Raw genomic sequence first — 24,779 nt, forward strand, 5'->3', positions numbered from 1 at the left:
ATTTGTTTTTAATGAGTTTTGTTATCTGCTTGTTCTTTTCTGCAGTGAAAATTGTTATCCGAGGGGACAGGAACACTGGGAAAACCACACTCTGGCACCGACTGCAGGGAAAGAAATTTATTGAGGAATACATTCCAACTCAGGAGATCCAAGTCACCAGCATCCATTGGAATTACAAAAGTAAGAGAGAAGAGGGTGGTGGGAGTGACATTTGTGGGGCAGTGCGTCTCTGTGCCTTGAGGTGTAAATTGCACTGCAGCCTTATTTGCTTCTTCTATGTCTGCTTGGGAGATAAAGTGGGCTATCATCACTCTTATTTTAATTTATTATTCACAGTTTCTCAGTCATGTTTTTAGTAACTTTATTCAGAAACTACAAGGGCTGCTCTGAAAGCACTGCCTCCTGTTTCATGATGTTGGTCCACAATGCCACAAATAGATGTTGGTGGGAGGCAGCAGAGGGAGAACCTTCGCACAGTATTCTGTTATGCGTTGTTGCCATGTGACAGAGGGCAGCAGAGGGACACTCTGGCAGAATGGCACCTGACATGGGAGTAAGGGATGTAATTGAATTCCTCCGTGTGGAAAAAAGGGCACCCACTGATATTCATTCACGCTTGTGAATGTTGATGGAGATGGAAGCGTGGGTGTGAGCAATGAGGGCTGGTTGCAGTAGTGGCCACAGTGGTCACCTCCACTGGTGCAGATTTTTACAAGAGTGGTGTGCAGGCTCTTACTCATTGCTGGTGAAAATGCAGGGTGGTGACTGAAAAATAGCATTTTGTAGCTGAGAATTTGCTTTATCAAACAGTGTTATTGTGTTCTTTGTATCTGTTGTAGTTTCCTTGGAAATAAATAGGAGGCATTACTTTCAGAGTGACCTACATATATGCTGTAAGAGCTTAAAAAATAAGCCTGTAGTGACTGCAATTCAAGGAAGGTTTTGAATTCATGATCTAAAAGATTTTGAAAAATGTGTGATGTGCTTGACTTGCTATTGACAGCAGGTTTGTGATTAAAATCTGCAGTGTGTATGGATGAGCACCCTGCTTGGTGCTGCATGCAGGTGAAAAGCTTGGTGCAAACTATTCTGTCACTGATTAAGATGTAAAGAGCATCCCCGAACTGGCGATGATGGTGCTTTAAAAATGGTTGTAGTACTGATAACTCCAGGCTGAGTTACTGAAGCACAGAAGTAGCTTTTTTTTAAGTGCTTGTTTGAGTTTGAGAGATGGGGTGTGATTTTTCCCATCTGCTCTGGCAGTGTAAAGTAAGTGGTTCTGAAAGCCTGGATGTATCCTGGAGAAGACACTGCAGGCACGGTAATTGCATAAGCAGTGCATTAAGTCCTGCTCTTAGGCTTCTGAACAAAAAATGCCACAGCCTTGTGTGTTGTACTACTGATTCAGCATGAGCTTGCTCTATAAATCTGATTTTGCTATTAAAAAAAGAAAAGATGGTCAGACCTTAATTTTCATCACCAAATATTGATGAAGCATGTGCTCTGCTTCCTTGTGCCTGAAACAAAAGCTTACAGCTAGGGTAAACATAGAATGGAGTGCTTTTTCTAATTTACCAATTGCAGTTGTGTTTGAATGATGCCATGATGCCTGAGTCTTGTGTTAAGACAGAGCCCCAGTCTTAGAGGCAGTGTGCTGCCTAGGGACAAGGCACCTATAGTTCCTTGGCTTTGTAGGTTTCATCACAAGAAGAGAGCAGCTACTGCTGTTGTGCGTTTGCAGTGTCGGGTGAGCACAGTTCTGGGGCTCTTGTGCCCTTGTGCAGGCAAGCTTTCTCTTGTCAAAGTTTGAAAAGATTGGTAAGGGTGGAGAGGTGTGAATTGCTGATTGGTTAGGGGAGAGGTACAGGTGATTCTTGCTTAGTCTAGCTAGAGGTTTTCTCTCACATTCAGATCTGATGTCAAGGTAAGCTTGATGTCATAAGTTTTTAGATTCTTTCTTGGGGAGTCCCTGTGTGACCATGGTGGAGAAGCGTGCTGGTTTACCTTCTGTACATCTTCACTAGATGCCTTCATGTTGGGCAGCATCTCATGGAAGTTCTGCCTCTCGGCTCTCACGAGGTGTTGACGTTTGCAGTGTTGACACAGTGGTGTTCTCCATCTGCAGCATGGCATGTGTTGGAGCTGAGGAGCCCTCCCTCAAGGCTCTTGTTCTTCTCTCTCAGGATGTTGTCACATTCTGGGGTGTGGATGTCATGCGTAGAAGGTGTTTGGATGATGGAAACTGTCTTTAAAATTCATGCCCAATTGTTGCTGTGTATGTGAACAGTTACATGTTACATTACATGTTACATACATTACATTATACATACATACATTACATGTTGCTGTGTATGTGAACAGTTACATGCGTTTGGAGGCTGTTCCTTCTTTAGACAGATCTGCTAATCTCGTGTTTCTGCACTAAGCCAAGGTGTAGCACTGGCTGTTTCAGCATGGATGTGACCACAGGGATGAAAACAGCTGCACGTGGGGACAGCTTTTACTGTCAGTTGGTAATTGCAGGTGTATTTGTCATTTCTAGTGCTTCGCTCTAATATTTATGTGATATATTTTTCTACAGCTTCCTGGTTACGTTAGCGAGCAGTGTGTACGGATAGCAGTGTGCTTCTCTCAAGGCCAAATGTTGCTAAACTAGGAGAAATGTTTTCATTTTTGTTTCTTTCACTTAATCAAACACTATGACTTCCTTACTAATGATCTCCAATAGGAAATTCCACACTGACCTTAAAACTTGCAAGGATAACTCCCTGCTTACAAATCTTGCAAGGTTTCCTGCCATGAAAACCTTCCATCTACCACAGGCAGTGTGAGAAATGGCCTCAGATCTGATGGCTGCCCTGTTCACTGAGTTAATCTGTAGAGGTAGAATGGAGTTTGTTTTTCCTGTGATTGTGCTCTTAAGCCACCTTGAATAAACATTGAGCTAGCTGGCAGCAAGTATTTACAGATGTTAATTATATTGCTGTCAAATATTCAAGGATTCTTACATTGCTTGGTATGAGATTCACCTTTTAGGTGGAGAACACATTACCTTGTCATCTCTTCACAAGTTTTACACTGAAGATGAATTAGTAAGAGTAGAACTGAAGGTATTTCTTCCTACTCAGAATGAACCAAATTGTTTTTCAGTGCCAGTTGTCTTTGTTATGGAAATTTTTGTACCCAAGTAAGGAATTACCATTTCTGACTTTAACGTACACTTTTTTAGTTTGTAGTTGTCACTGATTTTATTCTCTTTTTGGCAGTCTCAGAACAAAAAAAAAATAGCAAATGGTTTTGTTCCAGTGCTTTGAGTGCTTTGTAGATTGGTGTGTGGCATGCTCTTCTCTGTGATCCAAAGGGTAAGAAGTGAGTCATGTAATTGCGTGAGAGTAAATATGATCCCACCCATAAGGCAGTGATTCTTATTTTAAAATGAGGTTTCTTGAAGTTGGAGTCTTCTCAAAGTAATTGTAACCAGAGAGAGGAAGGAAAAGATTCTGTTAAAGTGCTTGCTAGAAACTGATAGTCTTTGAGAAAGAGGGGTGGATTTCAAAAGTGTTTCTGAACCAGTTACTGGTGATTGAAAGTACCTTTGCTGAAAAGAGCTGTCACTCAGTATAAGTCTCATCCCACAACATTTTAGTGTTCAGAGGGGAAATACTGGTGGTAGGTGAATGGTTGGGCTGGATGGTCTTGGAGGTCTTTTCCAACCTTGGTGATTCTACGATTCTCACCTCTTCATTTTCTGGGTGAACATTGTCATACCACTGGTTACAGATTACTGAGCCAAACAGCAACTGAGCAGAGCGGTTTGAGTGCTTGATATATGGCTTATGCTAAACCAAGTTATGGAATTAAAATGATGCTGTGCTGCTGTCTTTGCTGCATTATGCTTTCAGAGCCAGTGGGGTGAGATGCTGCCCATGCTGCTGTGATTACCTCTTGTGTGTTCAGGATAATCAGGAAAAAAGCTGGTGATGAAGAGGAGGAACTTACTGGCTACTGGCAAATGGGAGCACTGATGCTAAAAAGGGAAAAAAAAAAACCCAAAACAACACATGGGAAGTGATTTTCTAGGATCCCTTAGCAGAGTTCTGCACTGTCCCTTGGAGAAGAGGGCATAGAGACGTCTTTCCAGGGCAAGCAGATCATCTCCTCAGCAATGTAGGAGCACTGCTGCTCAGTGGGAAGTCAGTACTGGGGAAATTACTCACCAGGAGAGTGCATTTGAAGTTAGGATTAGAAGGTGGGCACTTCTGGAGCTTGGGAACAGCATCCTGGTACCAGCTGCAGTTGGATAGGTGGTGGGGAGCGTTGTGCTGGAGCCATACTGGCTGTGATGCTTTGTGGGTGTACATGGGACAGATATGGGGGTTGCACAGGCCTGAGCAAAGGCCATAGGAGTGCAGGTGCTGTGGTGCTGTCAGCCCTGGCAACTCCTCACCCCTGTACTGCTCCTGCCAAGTGGGGACATCAGTGGGAGCTGCTGCAAGGGAAAACGGGCTGATTTTGTTTTATGCATAAACATAAGAGGACATATTTCTCCAGAAGCAAAAGATCAAGCTTTTTCTTTATTCAAAGCCCATCTTTACAACATTTTGAAGCACTTGAGCCAGCAGTGAATTCTAGAGAGAAAATATTTCCTGGCTTGAGAATTACACTTAGCTAAATTCTCATGTCGTGCTAAGAGATTACTTTCTGCTTTCAGACATTGTCTTTCTGTTCCATTGCTCTATGTTCAGAGCTGCTCAATGTTCAAAGCAAAAGCTTTGTACCCTGTGGCATCTCCGAAAAGCAGCTGTGTCTCAGAACAGCTTTGTGAAGATCAGACTGCTCATTCCAGTGCAGTAAAAACAACCACGCAAAGCTTCCCATCCTTTATCCCCTCTGAAAGTTCACCTGCTAGCTGTCAGTACTAGCTGTAGCATTTTCCAGTGAGAGTTTTGTTTGTCTTGCTTCAGATTTTTAGCAGCTGAAATCTACCTTGCTGCCTGTTATTTACTGATTTTGTAGATAGTGAAGAGGCAGAATTGCTTGTTTTCTCATAGAATTTGACTTGAAATGTGTGGAGTGAATAATGGATTTCTGTGGCTGCAAGACTGCCATCAGCATTTGTTGTGTTTACATGAAAATGTCACCAGTGGAGTTAGTTTTCCTTAAATGTGTGTTCCCTTGTTTTCAGCTGTACACCTTGCTTTTCAACCAGACTTTATTCTCCGAAGTCAGATGTGTATCTTTTCTAAAAGAACACAAGAACCTCTGTATGTTACAAAAAGAATCTCTGAAGTATTTTGTCAAAGGTTTACAGGCTGGTTCAGCCCAGTTCCATGACGTTGGTATGGGGGACCTGCGGACCCACACTCGAGGGAAGGGGGGAAAGGGAAAAGGGAGATGGGCCTAAATACAAAACAACAGCAACGATCTGAGGAGGAAAGCTCATTTACTAAATAAGATATCAGAATGCAAAATAACACAATATGCTTCAATTACAATTATATTGTATTTAATAAATCAAATAAAATGAGCAAGAGAGAATGTCCGATAAACTGAAGGCCTTTATGTGTAGTTTTTCTTTCAACTCAAGCGTTACTGCTTTTCTTTCAGCTTTGACCTACTCCTGTGATGCTGTGGGTCTGGGCTGGGCTCTGTGGGGAGGGCCAGGGGTATTCATTTTGCTGAAACCCTTTGCTAACGCTGTCTTCTTTTTGTGCTTTTAGCCACTGACGATATTGTTAAAGTTGAAGTATGGGATGTAGTGGACAAAGGTAAGCTTTGTAAGTTCCCTTCTGTGGGAGATTCATTGTTTTCTTTTGTTTTTCTCACAGTTTTAATTAAGAACTTACCTGGAATTCAGTTGTACCCGTTTATTTTTAATTTCTTTTTAAAAGGTGTGTATTTATTTTATTTGGCTGTATGGATATTGCTTCCTGGGGAAATACAGTAGGGAGAGAGGAGTCTCCTGTTTTAGGGCCCACTGTTTGCAGTCTGAACTTGAGATCAAACCCAACATTCAGAAGCAGTTTCATGTCCTGTGTGACAGATGAGAGTCTGGTGCAGTGTTACTCAGCTTCTCTGAACTTTACTATAAACTTCATCTTCTTTATAATTTTAGAGAGCTGCTGAGTTCCAAATTCTGTTTATAAAATATTTGCCAAGCTTTTGCAAAGAAGTGATATTGGTAAATGATAAAACGCTTTCTGCTGTGAATAACGTATGCGGGAGGGAAGGATGAAAAATAAGCCAATTCCTTCCATCTTTCCTAAGTGTGAAAGTGTTAAGATGTATAAATACGTGTTTCAGTAGTTATGTTTTTGCCAGGATGTAAAGTTCTTAAACAAATAAATAATAGACACAGTTGAAGGCATGAGCTGAATACCATCCAGTCTGTTGCTAGAACAGGTGAAGGGCTTGGATGCAAATTGTAACAGCCCGTTCCTTAGCCCCTCACACTTGTTCTTTTGGCTTTTAAGAGGTGTTTTGTACCAGACGGACTTTTAGTTAAAGTGTGAGTATGATCAGGAAAGCAGCTTTGCAGGTGAGCTCTGCAGGTGTGTACGTTTCTCTCACTCCAATCTGTTGACCACAGTGAGTGAAACATAGCCTTTTATGGTTTGCTTTTGTAGAACTGCCTCTGAAGTACACTGCCTGCAGTGTACTGTGTGTGCAGCTTACACAAGCGTTAATGCCAAACAATAAGAAGATGGCAAAAATAGAGGGGGGGCAAAGGGAGGAGGTGAATTTTTCATGTTAACTATATCATGTAAAAGAATAAAAATGAAGCAGTAAGTGAAGGTAGCACCTCTGGTTCAGATAAAGTAGCCTCTAGGTTCAACTTGAGCCGGTAACTTCAGGTGAAAATCCTGAGTATTTAATATTTTAAATATTAAATACTTATGTAGTGTACAAAACCACACTTAGGTCAGAATTACTGCTGAAGTCATACTGGTTACACTTTGACTTTCAGACCCTGGGATAACATGCACAGGGATAGAATCCGAGCAAAACATCTATTTTCTCTCCGCCTTGCAACTTTGATATGAATAGATAGACGTTTAATGTGGGAATCGCGTGGTTCCAGCATTTATTTCTGTGAATAGCTGCTCTGAGCACAGTCATCTTCTAAACTAGAGACTTGTCATTTTCTTTTTTGCAAAATGGCAAAATTTTATATGAGCAGATGTTGTTAACAGCTCTTCTGATACTGCCTTCATTTCAGGCAGTGGAACATGTGTTAGAAATCTGAAGGGATGTTTTATCTCCGCTTTATATTCAAGGTGGAACTCATGCTGTTAAGATCTCTACTTATGGACCATGAATGTGTTTGGTTTTTTTTTTATTTAATAAAATGTATTCAGTCAGTGTAGTGTCAAAATTCACTTAACCATAATTTAACAAAATCTTTTCCCACTGCCTTAGCATTGCTGATTCTTGATAAGTGCAACATGCATGAAGTGTACAAATTAACATCTTTAAGGTTGACATTATTTCATGACATTTTTGTTCTTCCTTTTGTATGCTTAGGACAGAAATTCCTCCTGCGTGATGCTTTTGGTGAGAGTGGCACCAATCTAGGCAGTAGACTTCAAGTAGTGAAGTGTCCAGTGCTGCTGCAGCGGAGTGCTGATGAGGCCTGATCCTCCTTTTTTTTTCCTCTTACCTACAAGATCCTGGCTAATGTGCCAGTTTAGATTTGTGTGGAATGATGTTTTTATCAGGCTGGATTTGGACCTGCCAGAAATGCATGTTCCAAATGTGCATTTTGGTGTACATTGTTTTCCAGGCTGAATTTCTTCAGCAAGTGTTTCCCCATTTTGGAGCGATTGTTCCTTGTTTGAGAAAATTGAGACATCTGTTTAAATTTAGAAAATCTATATTGAAAATGAATCCACTGATGTGGGTGTGTTGCTGCTTTCCAAAGTATGTATCCATAAATTGCAGTGTTCAACTTTAGACTTTTAAAGCAGCTTCAGCCACTTCTGTCATGCAGCACTGCTGTTCTTTGTATCTCAGTGTGAAAATGCACAGGAGAGTATGGGGAGCCCCAGTAATTTGCACCCTGAAAAGCTTCATGTACATTTTTGCACTCAGTGAAATGTAGCTTGACTAAGTTGTGTTTCACCTAGCGCTTAGCTGCACTGTGCCTCTCTGCCCCTGTTGGCTCAGCAGTGTGCTTGGATTTTGCTCTCTAGACTGCTAGGAAGACAGAAAGCAGCATTGTTGGCCCTGCCTGACTGTGATGAGTGGTGAATCAGTGCCATTTGTTTAGCAGAAAGATGCTAATTTGGAAGTAATGGGGAAAGGGTTGTTGGGAAAGCTTGGAGCCTGTGAGGCAGGTTAGTGCCCGGGAGCAGGAGGGAATGGCAGTTGTTACGCTGTGCTGCTGCTCTTAGGTTTTTCTTGACTCGCTGGAATTTTTTTTTATGTGCAGATTCACTGGAGTAGGCTTATCTGTAGCCTGCTGGGTTCTCCTTGGACCTGCTCGGTGAGCTCCTTTGTGTAATGATGCTGTTTGTGAAACTCATAGCAAGTAAACCTTGCCCCCAGCTATGGATTGTATTGAATTTTATCTAATAGTGTATTAAGGACAGCCTCCTTTGCTACCCTTGAACTAAAAGAACATAGAAGAGATATCTATCAGCAGAAATCACAGTCCTGACTCATCTTTCTGGCTTCGCAGTGCGTTGTGTAACTGCTGCAGGTCGTGGAGCTGTAACAGATTCTGAATGCAAAGAAGCTGCTTGAAATTCAGGTGTTCTCCTATCCTGTGCAAGTTAGGTTCCTGCATCTTTTTCATATGCAAACTGAAGGGATCAAGTCATATATTGTTTTTCTATGGCCCCTGGAATAGCATAAGCCCTTTCTGCTGTATTAGAGATTGATTTCCCTTCCTGTTAACTCTTCTCCCTCCCAAAGATTTCTTGTAAGAATGGGGAAAGATGAAAATGAATATTTCTGTTATGTTCTAACATCACAAATCAGATGACACTGGGGAGACGAACATCTAGAAATATGTGGTTTGGTGCAATGTGCAAAAGCATCTCTCTCAGACTGTGGACAGCATTTGCTGGGAGGCTTTACTGAATCCTTGTTTTCCTACGACACATTTCTTGGTGTGCAGAGGGTGTCAGATGCTGGCCATGAATCTTGCCTTCTGATGTCCAGAGGAACTGTCCTGTAGTCCTTGGGGCACTGCTAGGAGGTATTTGGTTCCGTGTTTAACCTTTGTTTTCTAATCAAGGCTCCTAGATCACACATCACTGCAACCTTAAACACAGGACTTTGTCTGTGTAATCACACAGTTGTCTTTGCACACTTGCCTTTACGGCCTTAGGTGCATCTTTTCGCTACGTATGTTGTATCTTTATCTGTCTTATCTTGCACTTTTTGTTCTGGAAAAAGACATTGCTCATGATTATGTATGCACATGTGCTTTTAAACTGTTACTCCTCTGTAGATGACCTCCTTTGTAGCCATGGGGAGCATCACATTGGGGTGTTACTCGTTCCTCTTGGTACGCACATGAAGACATCAGTAGAGAGAGGTGTGCAAGTCCTATTCCATGTCACGTATCAGTTGTAAATATGTCCAGCTTAGAAAGACAACTTGGTTGTTCAAGACGAGATGTTTATGAACATCTTTATGAACTCTTCACATTGTGAAGTTTTGGATGAGTGCTTATAGCTAATTGGGTTTCTGTTTTACTATTAGAAATTCGGGCCAGCAAAATTTAGCAGTAATTAGATAAATAGTGTTGTTTTGACATTCAGAAAAGCCACGTTACTTCCATTGAATTAAAATTTAATTCAGGTGGGTAAAGGTATGCACATCCTGGACATCCCACAACTTCAGTTGCACTGGGTGAATTCAGAGCACATCAAAGGAGATGGATTGCAAGAGTGGAGAAAGATCAGGATTAATATTTATACTATTTTCAGATGACAAAGTAAATGACGCTGGGGCTGTGAGTATTTTAGAAATGTTTGTGTTTTGCAGTGATGTACAAAGGCATCTGCCAGATATGCTGTCAAGGTGTTGAGGCTGCTTCTGTATCCTGTAGCACTTTGCAGAGCTGATTTGCAAGGCCTGCTGAATGTTCCATTCAGAAGATGCCTCAAGTTCTTGTTTCCTTAGCTGACACTAATTACATGGCTGTCAACAGGTGGTACAGTGGACAGAAATTTGCCAAATGTAACCTGCAAAGTTGCACAGGAGGAATGTAGCAAACTTCTTAATTAGTGCTACCAGCCAACATTGCTTTCAGCAGCCTAAGGCTGAATCCACAGATATTTGATATCTGTGCACATTTCCTATAATAGTGAAAGTGTTAGGTGGGTGATTTCTCTAACACAGTTTTTTCTTCTTTGGAGTTGAAGTAGGAATCACTATAGAATTAAAACTTTCAGAAATAACTTTGTATTTCATAACTAGCCTTGACCTGCATGCCAGAAGAATGAAACACTTTGTTTTCCCCATTGTCATGTGCAGAACCATGAATTTCACGAGGTCACTTGATGTTCATCAGCTGGTTTTGTCCCATGTTGCAGACTTACAGAAGAGTCAATGGGGATGTTTTATAGGCATGTCTGAGCTGACAAACATATTGGCATTGTCAATGACAGGGTGAATTTCTAGAAATGATGAGAAGGAATTCCGAGTCTTGGTGATGCCATTATTATTTAGTTAACTCACCACTGTTCAGACTGGAACAAAGTTGATTCAGAAGTGCAGTTCTTAATTGCTCTCCATAACATCTGGAAGGTATTTGATATCAGTAATGTTACTCTAGACCTTGCAGGGTTGTTTATTGCACGGTGCTATTCATTTGATAAAGCTGTGGAAATTCCTGTACATAGCTAGAGTTGAAAAAATACCTGGGGGCAAGGACGGATTTGTTCACAGTATGTCCATGCTACATTTCTTCAGCACTGGGTAAAAGAACATGTGTTTGCTCTAGGGACCCTGGCAACAGGTGGTGATAGGTATCTACGTTGGAGAATGATGATAGCTGATAGCTGCTTTGCTGATGCTAGTTACTGGTGCGTGGTGTAACCTTCTCTGCCCGCAGCTGTACTGGGCTTTAGATTTGGGAATGTGATTACAGTGCAACTGATATTAATGCAAAATTATCAGGAAGCTTAAAGTTTTAAACCCTGACTTATTTTCTGGTGATGCTGAGTCAAAGTATACAGTCAGGATTGAAGAGGGTGCACAGTAGGTTCAGTACCTGATCTTAACAAGAGCAGCCTTTGGTCTGTTAAGGGATCTGCTTGATAGAGTACCGTGGGATAAAGTCCTGGAGGGAAGTGGGCCCCAAGGAAGTTGGTTAGTACTCAGGGGTCACCATCTGTATGCTTGGGATAGTGTATCATATCAAAGAGGAAGTTGGGCAGAAACTCCAGGAGGTCTACATGGAGCTCCTGGCCAAACCCACACACAAAATGAAGCTTCCAGAGAGTGGAAGCAAGGACTGTGAGGAATACAGAAAGATTGTCCAAGCAGTCAGGGATCAGATTTGGGAAGCTCTTATTTGTTAGTGATAAAGGAGGACCAGGGGAAATGTGGGCCCTCTGTGGAAGAAATGGGAGACCTGTTTATGCAGGGGTGGAGAAGACTGAGATGGAGAAAACTGAGACTTAACTTTTTTGTCAGTAGTGTTGTAGACATGCTGCCCGAGTCACAGAAGGCAAAGACAGGAGCTAGGAGAACAAAGAACTGCCTGCTGTAAGAAAAGATATGGTTCAAGGCCATTTAAAGGAACTGAATGTGCGCAAGTTGCTGAGGTGCATGGAAAGGTCCCAAGGGAACTGGTGGATAAAATGGCTAAGGCAATGTCCCTCATAGTTGAGAAGTTGTGGCAGTCAGATGAAGTTACCAAGAGTCTATACAATGGGAAACACAACCTCCATATTAAAGAAGAAAAAAAGGAAGACCTGGGTAACTACAGGCCAGTCAGTCTCACCACTGTGCTGGGCAAGATCATGGAGCAGGTCCTCCTGGAAACTATGCTAAGGCACGTGGAAAAGAGAGGGGTGGTTAGTGACATCAAGCTTGGCTTTGCTAAGAGCAGGTCATGGCTAACAAGTTTGGTGGCCTTGCACACTGGGATTACAGCACTGGTGGATAAGGGGAGAGCAGCTGACATCATCTGCCTTGACTTGAGCCAAGCATTTGGCACTGCCTTGCACAATGTCTTTGTCTCTAAAGAGACAGGCGTATGTAATGGATGGACAGACAGCTCAGTGGATAAGGGATTGGCTTGATGGTTGCACCCAAAGAGGTGTAATCAACAGCTTGATGTCCAGGTGGGGTCTAAGAATGAGTGATGTTCCTCAGATGTCTGTATTGGCAGCGAAGCCAGCAGAGTAAGGGAGGTGATTGTCACCCTGTAAGAAAATGGGAGAATTTGTAGAGGATCCCACCTTTAAGAATAGCAGCTGCATTTTAGCATGTACCTTAGCAGAAGCAGGTGAGTTGGAGAGAAATGTAAAGATTTGTCTAGATGGGGTTATGGCCATGAGTTAGCAGAAGTCTTAATACTAGTTTTCTAGTGTCTTCTCCAGTTCTGTAGTCTGTTGCCTTTTGCACTTTCCTATGAGGCTGATGGGAGCTTTGTCTGTCCTCTAGCTTATTCTTGTGTGCATGTCAAAAGACAGCCCCAGGCACCTAATGGGATCTGAGATCCCATTTATTTCCCAGACTGCCTCAGATCAGTTCGGCAGCATCAGAGTGTCTCTCGGAAGACTGTGTATGGTCATTGTGCTAATCATTCTTTGATCTTTAGCTTCTTCAGCATTAGTGCAAGAAGTGCTACACAGCAGCTCCCTTTGTGGGTGAAGGATACACCAAAACAGGTATTATTGAGTCACTGGGAATTTATGTTGCAAAGAGCATGGTTTAAGCCACTGCAGGCTTTCTTCATATTGAATAGGCTAGCTGGTAGTCTTAACCAGAGTGGTTGGTATTCTTTTGCAAGGCATGCCTGTCCCGCCCCCTCCTTTTCCCAAGGCTTATAGGAGAATTAGGATCTGCTTTAAGGCCATATTTCAAATGCTATAGTCCTGCACAAGGATTCACAGATTCATCTTGGAGTTCTCTGTAACACATTTGTTTTTTACAATTCTTTTTAAGGAAAATGCAAAAAACGAGGAGATGGTTTGAAACTGGAAAATGACCCTCAGGAGGTGAGTCACCTTGAATGTCAATATCTGCCTCTTAGCAGGAGGCTTTTTGTCTACCTTTGGTCTGTGGAGAATAAGTTCTGTATTTGTTTCTACTGTAAGGCTGACCCAGAGGGTGAATAAGGGACCCTGTGTGATCCCTGATGCTCTTCACTGTTTTGCCTGTGCTTTCTATCCCTATTTGTGCCCCTACCACAACTTTCCTGCTCTTTGTCTTTTGGGAATGACCCCACCCCAGCTGTTTACTCTGTAGCTTTGTACCTGTTTGCGCACAGCAAGTGTCAGGAACTCCATTTCTAATGATCTTCCTGAGAAAGATGAATAAATCACTGAATAGTACCTTGCTGCTCCTTAAAACTGGTATAGCAGTTACCTTTTAACACCCTTTGAAATGCAGAGGAGGTGGGGCACTAGGAGTGTCACTAGTGTGTAAATAGTGGCTTCCTTGAGGCTCCTGCAAAAGTGTGTGTCCTTTGGATCTACTGCTATAGAACAGAGTACCATATGGGAGAATGTAATCTCACATTCCCCAAACTGCATTTGGGCTGCCAGTGCATTTCTGTGGTAGTGCAGCTTTTGAAAGACATATCTTATCCTCAGGAGAAGTCAGTTTAAAGGCCCTTGATTGCACGATCTTTACTGCAGATCTCAAAGAGCTTTATTCCTCATGTTCATACATCACTGCATTTTGGGATGCAGTGCATGGGCATAGTTCTGGTACTTGCTCAGTAACCTCTTGAAAGCCACTGGAATTTGATGCAAAATCTGGTGTTACTAATACACAGATTGCTGAGCATTCACTTATGGGGATGAGTCACAGTGGTGAAGAGTTGGCACCGAGGGTGGCAGTCCTCCTCAATCCACGCAATCAGATGGGAAGGATTTTCTTTAAAAATGCTCTGCTTTTATGGGAAAAGGCCTCTATGAGAGCAGCTGTGGCAGCTGCTTCTTCCTTTGCAATTGTGTATACATTTTTCACTCTTGAAAAATGAGTAAGAGTTGTTCTGTTGGTACCAAATTGCAGCAGGAGCCTTGCAGGTTCAGTTGTGACCAGCACTGTGTTTTATGTGGAGTCCAAGCAGTGAAAGCTGAATTGACTACTAATACATACTTTGAACTCTGCATGGGAGAAAATCAGTAGAAACTACATCCTAGCTGTACATATTGGAAGCATTAGAAATATAGCCAACATTTGGGTTGGCAAAGAGATGGGATGTAAGAGGCAAATTCTCTGCACTCTGTCCTGTAGCTTATATGGACTTATCTTGCTAATGCAGGATTTGGGGGCACAGTAGAGAGAGGAAGGAGTGCATTTTAGAGCTTCCTGTCAGTCACAGTTTCTTTTTTTCAGAGACTGCCTGGTGATACGTGTCCTGGTCCTGTGGGCACTGCGAGCTGTGACCCATCAGGCACCTTTTCCAAATGATGATGATGTGAACTCCACAGATACTTCTTACAGTGACTGTCACTTTCAGCAGTTTGCCTATTCAGCACTGTGTCAGTTGTATTCTGCGTGAGCCTGAAGTTCAATTATTTACTGCTCTTTTTGCTTTTCTTTTTTTTTTTTTTTCCTCAGGCAGAGTCAGAAATGGCTCTGGATGCAGAGTTTCTGGATGTGTATAAAAATTGCAATGGTGTAGTGATGATGTTTGACATCACCAAACAGTGGTAAGATATCTTCAGCCGCATGTACCACATCATATGATTCTCACTTGTTTGGTGAAAGCAAGTGACTTCTGGACCTCTTGATTCCCATGTGGCCTCTGGTGCTGATAAACAGCCTAATGAGCCAAAGCTAGCTTCTATCCCTTGAAATAATAGTTGTATCTTCTGGCATGTCTTTTAATATACTCCTCTCCTGGTTGTTTTTTTTTTTTTTCCAAACAAGCAGTCTCCCTGTGGACTTAAGGACTACAGTTTCTGATATACTGTTGTCTGAGGCTTGATGATTAGCACTATCACAGATACAGAGTGTATGGTGTGCATGTTATGCCTTGCTGTACAGACCACAAGGGAAAAGGGAAAGCAAGAGAGAAATTCCCAGGAAGGCAGGTGTTGGTAAGGGTTATTTAAATGCCCTAGGCTTCGTTAACACATAGAAATAATGAGCTGTTCATTTTGCATATATGAGGAGGAGAGGAAGAGTCATGTGGGAGCAAGAATTAAGAGATGGTATGAGTTCCTGCTTTATACTTAAGCTTGTGCTTTGCAGGTTTGGTACGGTTCAGGAAGCCTGCGTAAGTGGGGGAACTCTTGCTTACCTCAAAGAATTTGGAGGACTGAAGGAAAGATTGCAGCAAGAGGTGCAAGGGCTCTGGTGGAAGTGCATTACTTAACTTGTCGTTTTTTTAAGAACTACACAAATGTATTTATGGTTAATGTATTAGTGGTGAGGGGGAAGGGGAAGCCCACAGCATTAAAAGGTATTGTCTGGCATTTGGATAAAATTCTCACTTTGTGGTTTTTTTCTGTGGTTTGTGCATGAAACTGCTTACAGAATGGCCCTCATTTGCCTGTGTCTGTCTCTCTTTTGGTGAAGGACGTTTAACTATATCCTGCGGGAGCTTCCTAAAGTGCCGACCCACGTTCCAGTGTGTGTTCTTGGGAATTACCGAGACATGGGGGAGCACCGGGTCATTCTGCCTGGCGATGTGCGGGACTTCATTGACAACCTGAACAGGTAACTGGGCGGCATGGTGCTGGCCAGGCAGGGGAGCAGACTGACACTGTTCTGTCATCCATAGAGAGCTGTTGCTGCTGTATTTAAAATCTATGTCGCATTTGTCCTCCAGCCCTCAGCATCTCCACAGATTGCTTTCTGGGTACGGCCAAATCATACTCCTTTGCCAGCCAGGCAAGATTTTTCATCTTAGAGGTCTCTGAGGCTCTCTGTTACATAAAACATTACTTATTGATCAGCATTCAGTAGATATTACCTTTCAGTGCAGGTTTATGTTTTTAAGGCAATTTTTCATTTTCTCAGGCTTTATGACTGTGTTATGCATACAGCAGTGGTATCAATATCTGTACAGTAATCATTTCTTTACAAATATATATCTCTATATGTGACTCAGCTGAGTTTAATGCATAGTGCTGGTGTTTGAGAAGGTGACTTAATGTAGGTCTGCTTCTTGTTTTCAAAATAGAACCTTAACTGAGAAATACCTAGCTTGTATTTCTATGAATCCCTTCCCAGTTCAGTGACCCAATGTCCTGACACAGTATCTCAGTCTGCCATGACACTGCAGCCCAACAACAGCTGTGTTCTGGCTTTTTCTGCTGCCCTTCAGGAGAGACAGAGACTAAGTAAAAGTGTGGAGTTGAATTCCTCTGTGCAGAAAAAAATGTACCTATGACATTCATTGGTACTCGCTGAATGTTTATGGAGACCAGACAGTGGTGTCAGCACAGTGAGGCTGTGGGGGTTGCATTTCAGCAGTGGTGATAGTGACATGAAAGACAAGCTGTGTTCCATTTGGCCATGCACAGCTGTTGCACCACAAAATGAAGAGCATCTCAATCAGCTCATGCATGTGAGTCAGCTAATGGTGGTGGCTTTTGAAAAATTTCATTTGGTAGAGCAAATGCTCAGCTACAAAATAATGTTACTGTGCTCTTTGTTATAGTTTCCATGGAAATAAATAGGAGATGTTACTTTTGGAGGATTGTTTATGGAATGTAATTTAGCAAGTGTCTCTGCTGTGTGTATGCATGTCCTTTGTATGTTTTTTTTTTTTTCCTCTTTGCTATTCTGGTTGAGACAGGCCTCCTGGCTCCTCATATTTTCGCTATGCTGAGTCTTCCATGAAGAACAGCTTTGGCCTCAAGTACCTGCATAAGTTCTTCAACATCCCCTTCTTGCAGCTGCAGGTAAGAGGCAGTACTTATATGATGTATGTGGAACAGAGTTCATGGGAATTTGACTTTAGGTGTGGGATTTTCTGTTATCAGGATCAAGGATCCCAAATAGATTTTTGTATTCATAAGAGTGTAGTTAACAGAATCATGTTAGTATATTGGTGCCTGTGACTTAAAACTGTCTCTGGAGAAGGACTTGGGGGTCCTGGTGGGCAAAGAGCTGGACACGAGCAGCAGTGTGCACTCACAGCCTGGAAGGCCACCAGCACCCTGGGCTGTACCAGCAGAGGCCTGGCAGTGGGCAGGGTGGGATTGTCCTTCTCTGTTCTGTCCTCATGAGGCCCCATCTGGAGTACTGTGTGCAGGCCTGGGACCCCCAGCACAGGAAAGACATGAGGCTGTCGAAGAAGGTCCAGAGGAGGGCCAGCATGAAGGCCGTGAAAGTGCTGCATCACCTTCCTTATAAAAGAAGGCTGAGGGAGCTGATGGCATTTAGCCTGGAGAAGAGAAAGCTCTGGGGAGACCTTCCAGAAGTTGAAGGGAGCTTATAAGCAGAAGGGGAACTAATTTTTAACATGTGCAGATGGTGATAGGACAAGGGGGTAATGGCTTCAAATGGAAAGAGGGGAAATTTAGGTTAGATGTTAGGAAGAGATCCTTTTCTGAGAGAGTGGTGAGGTACTGAAACAGGTTACCCAAAGAAACTGTGGGTGCCCCATGTCTGGAGGAATCCAAGGCTGTGGCTGCGTGGGGCTCTGGGCAGCCTGACCTGGTGTGGGGTGGCCAACCCACGGCAGGGAGTTGAAACTGGATGATCTTTGCAGCCCCTTCCAACCTAAGCCATTATATGATTCTCTGCTTGTGAAAGGATTCATCTTTGCCATGTTTGAAAATGCTTACCTGTGTAGAAAGGCTCCAAGGCAACAGGTATCACTGGCAAAAGAACAGCAGCTATTGTTGTAATAACAAAGTCAGAAATATTGCACATATGTTTTTAACTTTGTATTTAAATTGTTTTGTTAATCAGTTAAAACTCTGATGAGAAAATAGTAAGGACTGAATAGTTCAGAGACAACTGTTTACTGAAAGTTCTTGTCCTAATCTGAGTAATATCTGATCTGCTTGGACCTATACAAGCAGACCCAAGTCTCTGATTTGTCATAATTGAGCCCTCTTGGCTTGACTGAGAAAAAAGATAAGGGCTGAATGGGCATGGCAAGGTGAAGTTCTCAGCTATGATCCTTTGTAAGAGGACCTTAAGGTATCGTCATATGGGGATTCTTAATGTTTTCAGGGATGCAAATGATGTTGCATTGGTGCTTTTTTAGTTAGTGTTGGGTTTTTTTTTTTTTTTTTTTTGTTTTTTGAAAAAATTCAGACAGTTGGTCTTGATTTTTTTCTGCTGGTAAGTAAAATATCTGTGCATTTTTACACATATAATCCAAACTGAAATGCTTATTCAGAGTAAACTCAGATGTGTTAGTGAATGTTACTGCATCCCAAGTCAACAGAGCAGATGCATTAGAAAGAATCAGGATAAGAAAATGGAATGTACGAAAAGCTAGTAAATAAGTCGTGTTTTTGAGGAAGAAGTTATTTTTACAACTTGTAGCTCAGTCAAGAAGACTGAAGTCTTGCAGCATGGTGTTGGTGAGGTGTTCGCATCTGTAGCTGCGGTTCCTATGGTAAAATGATGTCTTTTGGAAATCAGGCAGAGTAATTTGTTCCCAGGTTACTTCTGTTGCTTTTGTAGATCTCCTCTCTTCTCAAATAGATGTTGAAGAGAAATTGAGACATCAGCGTGGGCTTCCAGCCAGATCTGTCTGAAAGCTGCTAATATGATGCTCTTAATGGTCACTACATGTAATGGTTTTCCTAAATATGGATATAAGCAGGAAACACAAATAGGTGTTTGTAGGGCTTGCATGAGAGGAGCTTTAGGATGAGAGTCTTAGGAGATGTTTCGTTAAAATGTACTGTGTATAAATAAGTGCCATCTGTTAGTCTGAGACTGAAAGCAATTAGGACACTTAAACAAGGTGGTTGGCCCCAAAGCCAGAGAACTTCTTGGGCAGATCTCAGTCTCCAGGGAAATAGAAGAAATAAACCTGGTGTGGCCTTTAGCGGTTTGGAATTGTCAGGGACAGCTGCCTAGGATAAGGTGAGGGGATGGAGTGACTGACCCTGGTTGTTCTCCTATGCAGTGGGCATGGGGTGGCACTGGGTGCAGGTGCTATGTGTGGGTTGTGCTCAGTTACTGGACTGTCAGATCCTGTAATTTAGTTTGGTTTTAGTTCAGAGAGACTTGGCAGTTAGAGGCATGGAAAGCAGTAATGTTCCTGGTACTTTGGTGTTAAGGGGGGGGGGGGGGGGGTAAAGAAAACGGGTTCTAAATACATACAGGATTTCATTGGCCTCAGTTGTCTTCTAAGGTTTGTGTCTTGCTCACCTGCACTCCTGCAGCTCCCTGTGGGCAGAGGAGCCTCTGGGCTGCATGTGTGGCTCCTCCTTGTCCTTCAGGGAGCTGGTGTTCAATGCTCTGCTTTCGGGTTGCACATTTCTGTGTTCAGCTTCCCCATGCATCTTTCATAAAGGAAGTGGCGGGTGAAATCCATACCCCTGGTATAGAGCAAGCTCTCCCTTGCAGCCTGGCCTCTTCAATTATTTATCGGTTCCTTTGCAGGGGAAGGAGCCTCAGATCCGGGGATGTGGTTTAGCCCTAGGTACTGCCACGTGTTGTGCTAATGGGATCGGGTCAGCCAGGCCTTCAGAGCACTGCAAGATTCAGGCAGCTGAAATTGCCTTCTCCCAGAGAGCACTTGAAAGTGGCGTTCAGGCAAAGCTCTGGTCTGCAGAACATGCTTTAGTCTCTTCTTTTGGGTCACTGCTGAAAATAAGCTGCTGCTTTAATATTTTAATGCCCACACAGTGAAATAGAAATTACTAATAACAGACTTCTAAATATATAATGACTTTATCTTGATTAAATTCAAGTTCTGAATGTACTGCAATCTGGGAAAATGTAACTTCAGGTGCATGCCTTATTCTCAAAGTAAAAGGAAAGGTAAACCCCTTGTTTAATAAAAGCCATTGTCAAAGTGCCTAAGGTAAACATCACAGAGCAGTGTCCCCTTTGTCTCTGTTTATTCAGCTAATTTGATCAGTATTTCCTTCACTCATTTAAGAAAAAAAAGAAAAAGAGGACAAAGAAGCAGGAATCTGCCCTTTGTGACATTTCTTTTTGTTACAGTCTAGGAATAATTAAAAAATGTTGAAATTGTTACTTCTGAAATGTTGGATACAGGCATCATTGAGCAAGCATTTGAAGTCCCTTAGTACAGATCAGTGCTTCTGTTTAGTGTAGCAAGTTTAAATGTGTAGCATGTTTTGCTGAAACTTCCTTGTATAACACAATGAAGGGAATTCAAGTTAACCAGTGGCTTCATAATTCTTCGTATACGTTTTGAGTTTGCATTTCCATATGCATGAAGCTTATGAATATGAAGAATAAAATGTACCTAGTGAAGTAAAAATGGATCATTCAACGTGTTTTAACACTGCAACAGAGATAAAATGTAAGGGTATCAATATCTACTAATGAAATGATCATCATAGAAATGTTGAGAAAGGCCATGTCTTTCAGCAGATTAACATATTTTGCAGTTATCAGTCCATATGAATCTCCTGGCCAGGAGATGCTGGAGCTGTTGCTGCTGGAGCTGTGCTGGCCCTGCAGCTGGAGGGCAGTCAGCTCCTTGGGGTGGTGCAGCTGCTGGTACTGCTGCCAAGCAGCTCTCTCTGGGCAGCTGCTTCAGGGGAGCCCTCGAGCTGGAAGTGCTAACTCAGCATAACTTCTGTGGTTACTGATCTGTTCACAGTGCCTATCAGTCTAACAGGAGGGTTGTGCCAGGGACTTTTGCAGTTTCTTTAGGGTCCTTGAAGATGTCACTTCCCCTCAGCTGAGGCTTCTGCTTGTGATCTTGGTAATGTGAAAAGGGAAGGACTCAATTAAAATAACCCACCCTGTTTTAAGTCAGTGAAGTGTACTTATTTCAGTTTTAACATGGACTGCAGTGGCAGCAACCGAAGGCAGAGAGGCAGTGACTTCTAAAATTCCGCTTTGCTGTCGGGCTGTGATCAATCATCTGCCCAAACAGTAAAAGAAAAATTGCTGAGGTTTTGCACCAATTGAGTCCTACTCACAGGAGGGCTTCTTTATTGCAAAGGAAGAAAATATCAGAATGAATGGGGGTTGCACAACTGTTTTCCACAGAAGTTGATACTGCTCTCCAAATGCAACCAGTGATCCTCTTTCTGGAAATCACACACTATTGATTGATGGTCTGATCCCATACGGTTCTCAGAACAGATTGCTTTCATTCAACCAGACTGTTTGGATTAATGTGCTTTTTTGCTACCACTTCTGCTTCCCATCGTGAAGAAGTATTTAAACTGAACACCATGAAATGGGCCAAAACTCCTGTTTAATTAATTGCTGTGGCTAGAGTGGTGACACCAGATCTTGGTGTGCCCTGAGAGTGCACAGAGATCTGTTACGATGACCCTTCCTGCTCAGACCCGGCTTGTTTTCCTTTCTTTAGAGGGAGACTTTACTACGGCAGCTGGAGACGAATCAACTGGATATTGATGCGACTTTGGAGGAACTGTCAGTGCAGCAAGAGACAGAAGATCAAAACTACGAACTGTATGTCATTGATCAATCTTTTCTGTTTTGTTGCAGTCTGGGTATCATATGAATGTTTGATAGCCCCAGCTATGGCTTGTGGCCAGGCTGAGGTGTCCAGTGAGTGACATTTAGTGTTTCTTTGGATGTTATAAAATGTCACTTTAAGTGATGTTTTCCAAAATAAAACATGCACTTTGGGATCCATGACAAAGGCTCTGGTACCTTCAAGCTATAAGCATGTGACCTCTGGGAGGGCAGTGGAGGTGGAGCTGAGCAGTACACCTGGAAGCATCACATGGTAATGGGGTTATAGATAAGTATGTTGCAGCCTCTGATACTGAGAAGGGATATTTTCCACCTCTGTAGTGTTCAACTTGCAAGTAGGTTCCTTCTCTTCTAGCTGTGGCATTCCTGCGTATGGTTTGTCTTGTGAAAGGCAGCAGCTTTGGTGGTTGTCTTTTGTTTCCTTTGAATGCTTCTAGTGTCCTCAGAGTATTTCTGGTTTGAAGCAGTGACCAGTTTCCTGATGCCTTATGTTTGTTCAGTGCCTCATCTGTTTGCTGCTTGAAATGAGCATTTGCCAGAGTTAACTCTGCAAAGCCAGTGCATCTGTAGCACAGTGAGCTGGAGCCTCTTCAGATTTGTATGTTGTTGGCAAATGGGTTTCATGAAATCCTACTGCAAAGTCTTTATTTCCGTAATGTGCAAGCCAAGTCAACCTCAGAATGGTTTGGAAGAAGATTCTTTACAGGCAGCTTTAGCTGGAAATTTGAATCAATGATTATGAAATATTCATGCACAGCCATTTGATAAGCACTTTTAGACCAAGTTTCAAGTTCAGTAACCTTGGATCAGTGTGTTTTTCTTTGTGAGAGCACTGAAATTGCTCATATAAATACAAAACATTACTGTTTCCAGTCACCTCGCTCCTTTCTTTAGGGAATAACTGGTCTCCTTATGCCTTCAGCCCTTCTATTGGCATCCCTGCTCAAGAGGCTGAGCTGCAGGTGCTCTATTGTCAGATTATTTTCCAGTCTTTTTTTATACTGTATCAGTAATAGGAAGCTTTTTAAAATAATCAAGACTTGGCAGAGCTGTTCCAAACTTACACCAGAGGATCTTGCTGCTTAGTCATTGTTACCCTTTCACCCTATGCTTTAGCATTTGCTGTACCCTCACGTAAACAAACTCAGTTCACAGATATTGCTGAAAACTATTATCTAACAATATCCACTTTGGGATTCTCTTTTTTTTTTTCTCCTCCATGGACTTAGTCTGAGAAGCATCTGCTCAAAACCAGAGCTTAAAGGAAGCAGTAGCAGGGAATGGGGCTGGTCAAGTAGGATGGCAGGACCTACTAATTCCAGCAGTGGATGTTATACTGGATTCTACATCCAGTGTAACTGCATCAGCATACAACATTTCATAATAATGAATGCTTCCACTGAAGGAGAGTGCTCTTCCTGTAGCATGTACTCTTGCAGAAATACTGCAGTGACTAAAGAACATAATTTACAGTGTGTCAGCATCCATAATTCTAAGGCCAAACTGGCTGCATTGGTCCAGGCAGTAAGTACAGCAAGTCAAGAGGTTTGTGCTTGTCTTTTGCAATTTCAAAGTACCTTTCATGCAGTGTGCAGTGGAAAATACCACTTCAGTAGAATCCCCAGGGTCATCTGCAGAAACTCCAAGGCCAGATAATCTTTTACCCCCGTCAGTTCTGCCTCTGTTGTTTCCCAAACCAGCCAGTGAGCACAGGAAGAATGAAAGGTGAGGTTTGTGCACCTGAAGTACTACCTTGACCCCCACAGCCTGGCTGGGCAGAGAACTGCCCTTCTGTGCTGCAGAGATCTGCTGTTGCAAGGGGCTGCAGCTAAGCTGCTGGGGACAGCTTGCACTGCAGGTGACTAGCTACCCAGTTAGGCTGCATAATTGGCTGAAGATGGCATAAGAAGTATCCTGGCAACAATAGCCTGTGGGGAGTTGCTAAAATATTAAAATGAAAAGATTTCCTAGGATTCTGGCTTAGCAGATGAATTGATCTTTTTACACAACTGGCCAAATTCTGCTTTTACTTCATTTACAGCAAGTTTGTCTGAATACTTGGACCAGTGTTCTTGGCTTTCAGAAAATAATGCACTTTTTGAGAAATGTCTTTAAAATATCAGTGGATGCTTCCTGTCTTGAGCTTCTGATCCCAGAAGAAAAGCACCACGCTCTGTCATTTCTGAGTACCTTGACCACAACTAACTAAAACAGAGCATTATTTTAGAATTTCTGAGATTTTGTCTGCACCCAAGTTAGAAATGAAGAGTCCTTCAGAGGCACCTCTGAAGCAATTAATCTGCAAGGGTGTTTCTTCTATCCCAGAGTTGAAAAAGATGCTCTCCATACAGTTAACTTTTACCATTGCAGGAGCTTTTCAGTTTCTCACTGAGCTGCTTTGGAGAGCAGAGTATCTAGGCACACCAGCAGTACAAGGGAGGAATCAGAGCTCGCAGTTGAGGTGGGATTTCATGCTCCCTAATAGGGCTTGGGAAGGTCCTCGCATCCTTACTTGACAGCTGCCCATCCTCTTGCCTTGAGAATATCATGTGTAACATGCCATGGTGGTACTTGTCAAAATGAACACCTTGCTGTGCTGTACTTGGATAGTCACCTTGTTTAAAAGCATGTGGGTTGATATAGTGTAAGTTGCTGTCCCTTGGCAGATGGGAAATCCTGGTGTTGGTTGCTTGTGTTTAGATGGTACTTGGAGCTTTGCTGTTGGTCACTGTGGTTTCTCAGCAAGGGGAGGCATCTGCAGGCCTGGGTGCTGCATCACCTGCTCTGAGGTGGTTCCTGCTGTCATTGTGTTCTCCAGCTCGCAGTGCCATCAGTCAGGCAGTGAAACAAGGCAGGATGGTAGTGCAGGGACAGCTCAGTTATTTCATTCACCCCTGCGCCTGTCTGCTCTGGCATAATGATTGATGCTAAATTTGGAATAGTGAGAACAGATGGAGCACAAGAACTCTTCATCCTGCTGTGGCTGGGTACCTGAGGACAAGATGACA

General features: G+C 42.7%; 2 protein-coding genes across 4 annotated transcripts in view; one reads left to right on the forward strand and one right to left on the reverse strand.

Moving 5' to 3' along the window:
• Nucleotides 1-24,779, reverse strand: part of PAXX (PAXX non-homologous end joining factor) — a 291,630-nt gene that overhangs the window by 79,790 nt on the left and 187,061 nt on the right. The gene's annotated exons all lie outside the window — the stretch shown is intronic.
• The window catches only part of RABL6 (RAB, member RAS oncogene family like 6), a 52,666-nt gene that overhangs the window by 5,841 nt on the left and 22,046 nt on the right, over nt 1-24,779 (forward strand). For 2 of the 3 annotated variants that reach the window (XM_065737735.1, XM_065737736.1), the window contains exons 2-8: nt 46-180; nt 5,721-5,768; nt 13,132-13,184; nt 14,758-14,849; nt 15,721-15,861; nt 16,946-17,051; nt 21,641-21,744. In XM_065737735.1, the coding sequence (XP_065593807.1) occupies nt 46-180; nt 5,721-5,768; nt 13,132-13,184; nt 14,758-14,849; nt 15,721-15,861; nt 16,946-17,051; nt 21,641-21,744 (679 nt within the window). Of the gene's footprint in view, nt 1-45; nt 181-5,720; nt 5,769-13,131; nt 13,185-14,757; nt 14,850-15,720; nt 15,862-16,945; nt 17,052-21,640; nt 21,745-24,779 lie in introns of those variants that run through there. The other variant, XM_065737737.1, reaches the window with a different exon arrangement.

This window comes from Cyrtonyx montezumae, unplaced genomic scaffold (genome assembly GCF_038088225.1).
Source record: "Cyrtonyx montezumae isolate F1298 unplaced genomic scaffold, pur_monq_1.0 scaffold_20, whole genome shotgun sequence".
Lineage (NCBI taxonomy): Eukaryota > Metazoa > Chordata > Aves > Galliformes > Odontophoridae > Cyrtonyx > Cyrtonyx montezumae.